The sequence below is a fragment of the Carlito syrichta genome, unplaced genomic scaffold (genome assembly GCF_000164805.1).
Source record: "Carlito syrichta isolate Samal-C Ts95f unplaced genomic scaffold, Tarsius_syrichta-2.0.1 Scaffold92604, whole genome shotgun sequence".
In the NCBI taxonomy this organism is placed as follows: domain Eukaryota; kingdom Metazoa; phylum Chordata; class Mammalia; order Primates; family Tarsiidae; genus Carlito; species Carlito syrichta.
The window spans coordinates 260989-269410 of NW_007036700.1; the positions used below are offsets into that span (position 1 = coordinate 260989).

At 53.7% G+C, this 8422-nt stretch overlaps 1 protein-coding gene across 2 annotated transcripts in view; it reads left to right on the plus strand.

The window, feature by feature from the left end:
• The window catches only part of RGL2 (ral guanine nucleotide dissociation stimulator like 2), an 8640-nt gene extending 807 nt beyond the window's left edge, over positions 1 to 7833 (plus strand). The window contains exons 2-17 of one of the 2 annotated variants that reach the window (XM_008060195.1): positions 1354 to 1437; positions 1696 to 1874; positions 2005 to 2055; positions 2145 to 2442; positions 2712 to 2963; positions 3044 to 3147; positions 3252 to 3336; positions 3413 to 3481; positions 3660 to 3734; positions 5485 to 5517; positions 5639 to 5760; positions 5855 to 5950; positions 6031 to 6142; positions 6251 to 6544; positions 6955 to 7069; positions 7184 to 7833. In XM_008060195.1, coding sequence (XP_008058386.1) covers positions 1804 to 1874; positions 2005 to 2055; positions 2145 to 2442; positions 2712 to 2963; positions 3044 to 3147; positions 3252 to 3336; positions 3413 to 3481; positions 3660 to 3734; positions 5485 to 5517; positions 5639 to 5760; positions 5855 to 5950; positions 6031 to 6142; positions 6251 to 6544; positions 6955 to 7069; positions 7184 to 7395 — 1989 coding nt within the window. In that variant the 5' untranslated portion in view covers positions 1354 to 1437; positions 1696 to 1803 and the 3' untranslated portion in view covers positions 7396 to 7833. The remainder of the gene's footprint in view (positions 1 to 1353; positions 1438 to 1695; positions 1875 to 2004; positions 2056 to 2144; positions 2443 to 2711; positions 2964 to 3043; positions 3148 to 3251; positions 3337 to 3412; positions 3482 to 3659; positions 3735 to 5484; positions 5518 to 5638; positions 5761 to 5854; positions 5951 to 6030; positions 6143 to 6250; positions 6545 to 6954; positions 7070 to 7183) is intronic. The other variant, XM_021713466.1, reaches the window with a different exon arrangement.
• The last annotated feature ends 589 nt before the right edge of the window (positions 7834 to 8422 follow it).

Here is an 8422-nt window from a genome sequence, read left to right on the forward strand (position 1 = left end):
TGGGGGCCCGGGAGGCCAGGTCGTGGGCGGGGGGCAGGAGGAAGAGGAGGAGGAAGAAGAAGAAGAGGTGAGACACGGGTGGTGGGAGGTAGGGCGCGGATATATTTCGGAGATTTCTACTTTTCTTGCTGTCTCTGGGTCCCTGCATCTCTTCCTCCCCTCAGTTATTCCCGCGCCCCTCTGCCTGTCTCCCTGCTTGGGGGAGTCTGGACGTCTCTGTGGTTCTCTGTCAATGTGACTCAGGACCTGCCCGCAGGAACTTGCCCTGTTCCTGCCTGGAACGTCCGGCTGGCTGTCCCTGCGGGTCTCTGGCCCTCTCTGCCTCTGCCTGCCCGAGTGTGCCTGCCTCTCTGAGTAGTTATGTCTTGGTCCCTGTCTCCCTCCTTGTTTTTGTTTGGCGGGGAGGGGTTTGTTTCCACAGTAACCACCTCCTGTGACTCTGGGATTGGGGAGGGAACCCTCAGATTTCGTGACCCCTCCCTCCTTCCCCCTCTCCCTATTCACCTTCCCCCCCCTTCCCCCGGCCATGGGGCTGGGTAAAGGCGGGGAAATCAAGGTTCTGAGACCTGGGGGGACGAACCCAGGCTGGGTAGAGTGGTCACTTGCTTTCCTTATGGACTAATGGTGGGGGTCAGGCGCAGGATATGGGGCCCGGAGGCCTTGGACTCCTGGGTCCAGACAGTGGGTGAGGGCAGGGTGACTGGCAGGGCTGGTTTTTCGGGATCCGTCGGGGGAGGGGCTGGGGCCACGTGACTCTCTTGAGTCTACCCCCCCATCATCCCTACTTCCCCTTCTCCTTCCTGTATTGGGATTGGAGCTGCCACCTTCAGGGGGTTTCCTGGGCTGAGATAGAGGAGGCCCTACCCCAGGGGACCAGGGTGAAAGGGGGCCTGAGGGAAAGGATTAAGTCTTTGGGCTAGTCAGGTCCTAGGCGGGGGAGGGCGGGGCATGTGGCTGTGCCTGTGACTGAGGTCGCTGCCTCTGGCTTTCTGCCTCTCCCTTTCCTCTCCTGCCCTTTGCACCCTGCTTGTCTGCTGTGTTGGGGTTCAGCTCTGGGGGGAAGGGGCTTCGGGAGTCTCCAGGATCAGGGTTCCTGCACTCCATCCACCCCCCGACTGCAACCCCCTCGACTCCACCGGGCCCTGAGGCGGCTGGGGGGGGGCTGTCTGGGCTCCAGTGGGGGAGACCTGGGGTCACCAGCCCCCCCCACCCCTCGCACTCGCTGGTACTATCCCCCGCCACCACAGGTGAGGGGTACAAAGGGAGGAGCAGGGAGGGCCTGGGGTGTATGAGGGCAGAGGGCAGTGGGGGGTGGTGTGAAACTGTCTGACTTCCTTTTCCTTGCTCCTCCAGGCCCCTGTGTCTGTCTGGGATGAGGAGGAGGATGGTGCTACCTTTACTGTCACAAGCCGCCAATATCGGCCTCTTGATCCCTTGGTGAGATCATGACTTTGGTTTCTCTCCTCTGACTTGTCACTCCCAGTATCCCTTCCTCTGGCTTACTTTCTGGCCAGATTGCTAGATTGGAAGTCTGGAGTCCTGGACTCTTCTGTGTGACCGGGCCAAGTCTTTTGCCCTCTCTGAATCTCAGCAAAATAAGCCCGGATCATCTCCTGTGTCTGGGATTGTCCTCAGAGATGTAGGGGCAGAGTTGAAGAAAGGATCAGTGAGTGACCATCTCTCTGTGCCCTCCAGGCCCCCACACCTCCCCCGCGTTCCTCCCGACGGCTCCGAGCTGGCACTCTGGAGGCCCTGGTCCGACACCTACTGGATACCCGGACATCAGGGGCTGACGTGACCTTCATGTCAGCCTTTCTGGCCACCCACCAGGCCTTCATCTCCACGCCTGCCCTCCTAGGGCTTATGGTTGACAGGTTAGGGTCACAAGGGACCAAGGGTTGTGGAGGTGTCTGGACTTCCTAAAGCCCCAATATCCCACCAAAATAGTCAAAGCCATTGGGGGTTTGGGAAGAATGGACAGCAAGGTTCTTTTCTCCTCCTCAGGCTAGAAGCCCTTGAATCTCATCCTACTGATGAACTAGAGAGGACAACAGGGTGAGTGACCCCTACTTCTTAGTTTCACAGTCCCTGCTGCCCATGCTCCAGCTTTGCCTCTGACCCTTGGCTGATTCCCCTTCTCCCAGGGTAGCCATCTCTGTACTGTCAACCTGGCTGGCCTCTCACCCTGAGGATTTTGGCTCTGAGGTCAAGGGTCAGCTTGACCGGCTTGAGAGCTGCTTACTTCGGACAGGGTATGCAGCAGGGGAGGGTGTTGGGGGGGGCAGCGCTGACCTCATCCGCAACCTCCGGTCCCGGGTGGACCCCCAGGCCCCCGACCTTCCTAAGCCCCTGGCCCTCCCCGGCGACCCCCCTGCTGACCCCACGGATGTCCTGGTGTTCCTCGCTGACCACTTGGCCGAACAGCTGACCCTGCTAGATGCGGTGAGACCCTGACCTCTGACTCCCATGCCCCCTGACCCCTTACTAGTCTCTCCTTGACTCCAGATCCTTCCCTTGCTTCCAACCCTTTCTGATCCAGCTCCTAGCCTCTTCCGTCTACCATTTTGACCTTTCCCCCTTTCCCCTTGGTTGTTACCCTTCAAGCCCTGTGCCCCTCTGGTTCCTTGGCCACCTGAGATCCTCAGATACCTGATTTTGGAAGGCTGACCTCACTTGACTATGAACTTTAACCTCTGACCTCTGCCTTGCAGGAGCTGTTTCTCAATCTGATCCCTTCACAGTGCCTGGGGGGCCTGTGGGGTCACAGAGACCGACCAGGACATTCCCACCTATGCCCATCTGTCCGAGCTACTGTCACACAGTTCAACAAAGTGGCAGGGGCAGTGGTTAGCTCTGTTTTGGGGGCCACTTCAACCGGAGAGGGGCCTGGGGAGGTGACCATACGGCCACTCCGTCCCCCACAGAGGGCCCGGCTCTTGGAGAAGTGGATCCGCGTGGCAGAGGTAAGAGGCTTGCCCTGTGGTTGGGGACCATGGAGTGGAAAGGGCTCCCACAGTCTTAGTTTCCTCTTGGACCTCCACAGGAGTGCCGGCTGCTTCGAAACTTCTCTTCAGTTTATGCTGTTGTGTCAGCCCTGCAGTCCAGCCCCATTCACCGGCTTCGGGCAGCTTGGGGGGAAGCAACCAGGTGGGGAGGATGGGGCACGGGACTGGGGTGGGTGCTCCTCAGAGGTCTGGGAAGTGGGTGGTTGAGCCAGGCCTGTCTTCAGGGCCACTGTCCTCCCTTCCCAGGGACAGCCTCAGAGTCTTTTCCAGTCTCTGCCAGATTTTTTCTGAGAAGGATAATTATTCCCAGAGCCGAGAGCTACTCCTGCAGGTGAGGCCATTTTCTGGCATTCCTAGCCATGCGTGCTCTCTACTCCTCCTCCATATCCTTGTTTTGTCACCACTAGGAGGTGAAGCTGCAACCCCTTCTGGAACCACACTCCAAGAAGGCCCCGAGGTCTGGCTCCCGGGGAGGGGTGAGTGCCTAGCGGGGGTGGGAAGATGGCTTTAGAAGGAGTAAGGACCGGATTTGGGGTAGCAGTCTGTGGCGTGGGAAAGGGAGGTGCAGAGGGGTGTGGAGAATGAAATCTGTTCTCTGAGGCAATGGGGAGGGAAAGGGTGGCAGGGGTGTCTGACCCAGACCCCTGATCTCAGGGCGTGGTCCCATACCTTGGCACCTTCCTGAAGGACCTCGTGATGCTGGATGCAGCCTCCAAGGATGAGCTGGAGGTTGGTGGTGTGGTATGTGTGTGCACTGAGATGGATGGCATAACAAGTGGGCTGCCGAGTCAGATAGACCTCACTCACTCCAAAAAGTACAAATAGCTGAGAGTAGAGCTCTGCAGCCAGATCAGTTACTGTAGCCAGGTGCTGAACCTCTGTGTGCCTTAGTGATCTGTAAATGGGAAACTAGCCTCAGTATCTACATCTGTCTGTTATTGTGAGGGCTAAATGAACTCATGTTTGGCAAGTGTTTAGAACATGCCTGAAACAAGCATATATAGAAGTTGTTCAATAAATACTGAGCCCTTGGGCAAGTTCCTTAGCTTCTTTGAGCCCTAGTTTTCTCATTTGTAAAATAGACACATTTTCTACCTGAGATACAAGGGGGGACCCCCCCAAAAACCAGAATTATCTTTTGGAGGGCAGGCCCCTTGTAGTACACTTGGAATTTGTTCCTCTGGATCAAACCATCAATCAAAGTTTTTATCTGGAAGTTTTGCGAAGGTTGCGCCACGATTTGTGGAAGAAAGGTCCCAAGTTGTGGCAAAGAGGTGACTGGTTCTTTCACCATGACCATCCAACTGCTGAGTGTTCAGCAGATTTTGACCAAAGATGCATGAACCCCCTGCCTCACCCTCCCTATTCACCCAGTCTCCCCCACCAAGTGACTTTTTTTTGTTTCCCTGGATTAAAAATCTTCAAAGAGACTGATGTGGAAGAGGTAAAACAAAAAACAGCAGAAGTACTAAGAGGCATCAAAATTGATGAGTTTAAAAACTGTTTTGAGGCTGGGTATAGTGGCTCACGTAATCCCAGCACTTTGGGAGGCAGAGGCGAGAGGATTGTCTAATCCCAGGCAAGGGTTTGAGACCAGCCCAGGCAACTTGATGAAACTTCATCTCAACAATAAACAAATAAAAAAATTAGGCCGGGCTCAGTGGCTCAGCCTGTAATCCCAGCACTTTGGGAGGCCGAGGTGAGTGGATTGCCCGAGCCCGTGGGTTCGAGACCCACCTGGGCAACTTGGCGAGACCTCATCTCCACTATAAATAAAAAACTAGCTGGGCATGGTAGCGCGTGCCTGTAGTTTCAGCTACTTGGAAGGCTGAGGCAGAAGGATCGCCAGAGCCCAGCAGGTCAAGGCTGCAGTGGCTGGGAGCGGCCATTACACTCCAGTCTGGGTGACAGAGTGAGACTCCAACTCAAAAAAATAAAATAAAATAAAATAAATAAAAAAAATAAAAAAGTTAGCCAGGTGCGATTGTGTGTGCCTGTAGTTTCAGCTACTTGGAAGGCTGAAGGGGAAGCATTGCTTGAGCTCAGCATCAGGTTGAGGCTGCAGTGACTGTGACCGTGGCAAGCACTCCAGCCTGGGCAACACTTTGACTCAAACCCCCCCCCAAAAAACAACAACAACAAAAAAAAGCTATTTTGAGCAGTGGAAAAAGTGTCTCGATAGGTGTATTGCATCAAATGGAGAGTATTTTGAAGGTGACTAAGGTTTAAACATGTAAGAATAAATACACAAATCTTTAATAAATAAATTTCCTTTTTGGGGGTCCCCCGGTACACAATTTAAAGGGTCGAGAGTGCATAGATAGATAGAGAGGGAGGGCGAGGAGTGATGGAGGAGTCAGAGAGGCCAGAGGGAAGGTTTGAGTTGGATGTGGATGTGTGTGCAATTAAGATGGATTCTTCTTTCTGTGACCTGGAAGGCAAGGCTAGTACTTTCATCCCCTCCCCATTTTCCTTGCAGAATGGCTACATCAATTTTGACAAGCGGAGGAAGGTGAGAGGAATGCATGGGCTGGATGCTAGGCATCTCTATCTGTGTCCTAGTAAGGGAAGAAGGCGGGGAAAGTCGGGGGTTCCTGAGTTTTGGCTCCTGCAGTTTGAGGGCTCCTTCCCAGGAGTTTGCTGTCCTTTCTGAGTTGCGACGGCTCCAGAACGAGTGTCGTGGCTATGACCTCCGACCTGACCATGATATCCAACGGTGGCTGCAGGGGCTCCGGCCACTGACAGAGGCCCAGAGGTGACTGGTTGGGCAAGGTTGGAACTTCCGGGCTCTTGTTGGGTGTGGAGGGTTGGTGTTACGTCCTGATCTCTGCCTATTGTCCCTACCCCAGCCACCGTGTGTCCTGTGAGGTGGAGCCACCTGGTACCAGTGACCCCTCTGCCCCACGGGTGCTTCGGCCAACACTGGTCATCTCGCAGTGGACAGAGTGAGAGATTCAGCGGTTGGGGATGGTTTCTTGGGACTTTCCATTCTTCCTCTGACCCTCCCAATCTCCTGCCATTTTAGGGTTCTGGGCTCTGTTGGGGGTCCCACTCCCCTTGTGTCCTGGGACCGGCCCAGTATGGGGGGAGATGAAGCAACTGGAACCCCTGCTCCTCTGCTGACCCGGCTGGCCCAGGTGAGCTCTGCTCCTGACCTCTAAACTTGACACTGACCCCGGCTCTGTGAATGTTTCTTCCTTAGCCTCCCTGTCTTCATGCCAGTCTCCCCATGTTTTTGTTCCTAGCACATGAAGTGGCCATCTGTCTCATCACTAGACTCTGCCCTGGAAAGCAGTCCATCCCTGCACAGTCCAGCTGACCCTAGCCACCTCTCTCCCCCAGCCTCCTCCCCCAGGCCTTCTCGAGGTCACCGCCGCTCAGCCTCCTGTGGCTCTCCGCTGAGTGGGAGTGCAGGAGAAGGGGCCTCCAGGGGGACTGGACATGGGGGAGGGGGATCTGGGCCAGGGTCCTCTGATTGTCGAATCATCCGAGTCCAGATGGAGCTGGGGGAAGATGGCAGTGTCTATAAGAGCATCTTGGTGAGGGAGCATTGGCTTGGGGGTGGAGGTGAAGGATGGTACCTTGTTGGACTATAAATGTTGTCTTGGGTTTGGGCAGCCAAATGGAATTTATTCTAGTTTTAATTTTGATGTTTGGTTTTGGCAGTTATGTTTTGATGGCTACTTTGCATTAGCTGCTGCACCCTGAAGTTCTGGTGGCCATAATAGATTTTCAGAAACAAAATCAGTTTTCTCATAGGGGAGCAACCCTATTTCACTGGGCCCTATGTAGGCAGGTTTATTGGAAACAGGGAGTCACCATAGTGGGTTTCCCTGTTCATTTTAGATACCAGTAATCTTTTTAGGTTGGGTCAATGGCTGAGGTTGGAAGGATGGGAAGCAGGCCATCATGGCTAAATTATTGTTCTTTTGGTCTTCTGTCCCGCCAGGTGACAAGCCAGGACAAGGCTCCAAGTGTTATCAGTCGTGTCCTTAAGAAAAACAATCGTGACTCTGCGGTGGCTTCAGAGTATGAGCTGGTCCAGCTGCTACCAGGGGAGCGAGGTCAGAACCATGAGGGAAAGACAGACTTGGGAGGATGATGGAGTACCTCCACATCTGGGCGGTGTGTGGGGAACAGCTATGTCTGTGCTTGACATCCATCCTCTGAACCTGCAGAGCTGACTATCCCACCCTCGGCTAACGTTTTCTACGCTATGGATGGAACCTCACATGATTTCCTCCTGCGCCAGCGACGAAGGTCCTCTACTGCTATACTAGGCCACACCAGCGGCCCCTCTGCCTCAGGAACTCCTCCGAGTGAGGGAGGAGGGGGCTCCTTTCCCAGGATCAAGGCCACAGGGAGGAAGATTGCACGGGCACTGTTCTAAGGAGGAAGCCCTGTTGGCTTATAAGTCATGGTGTCTGTATCAGATGTGGGTAGCCATCCTGAATGGTGGCAGTTATGTCACATTGGGACAGAAGTTCAGAAAGGTAGCCAGCTACCCTGGGGCAGTGAAGTGCCTGTCACTGGTTTACCAGCAAGCTGAGAAATCCAGCCCTGTGGGAACCGGTAATCTTGTAGCCAAGCTGGATACCTGTGTACAGCTCCTGACCTCCCATGAACATGGCACAGCTAGTGCTGGAAAAGGAATCAGTTTCATTTCTGGTCACATGCAAATGGCAAAGGAAAGGCCTAAAGGCTCTGAGCCCCAGGTCAAACAAGGATGGCAAGTAGGTTCAAGTAGGAGTTCCTTTTCTCACTCTGGGGTTCTTATCACTGTGACAACACTAAGATAATAAACCAAACACTACCTGACATCTACTCACCCTGTTGTTGCAGTACATGAACTGGCTGCTGGGAGTGGGGGTGGGGAACTGGCTGAAGATACAGCCTTGCAACAGGGAGGGGCACATTGTATTCTGCCCCATGAAGAGCTAATAGTTTACCCCTCTCCACCCTGGTCCCTTTATTTACTATTAAATTTTTCTTGTCAGTTGCCCTGCACCCATGTCAAAGTAGTAGCCAACAAATTGTATTAAGGACTCCCCTGGCTGCAAATTTGTAAGAAGCAATTTTAAAATTAAAACAAAGAAATGTTAGAACTTTGTGAGCAACATACAAACTTGAAGACTTACAATACCATAAAGAATTATGTGCTGAGATTTTAAATCACTTTATGCTACATTCAAATGAATTCAAGGAAGACAGAGGCTACAAAGAACAAAAAGAAATGCCAGGGCAGCCTGGGCGCAGTGGCTCATGCCTATAATCCCAGCACTTTGGGATGCCTGGGCAACTTGGCAAGACATCTCTACAATAATCAAAAAATTAGCCGGGCGTGGTGGCACGTGCCTGTGGTCCCAGGTATTTGGAAGGCTGAGGTAGAAGGATCACCTAAGCCTAGCAGGTTGAGG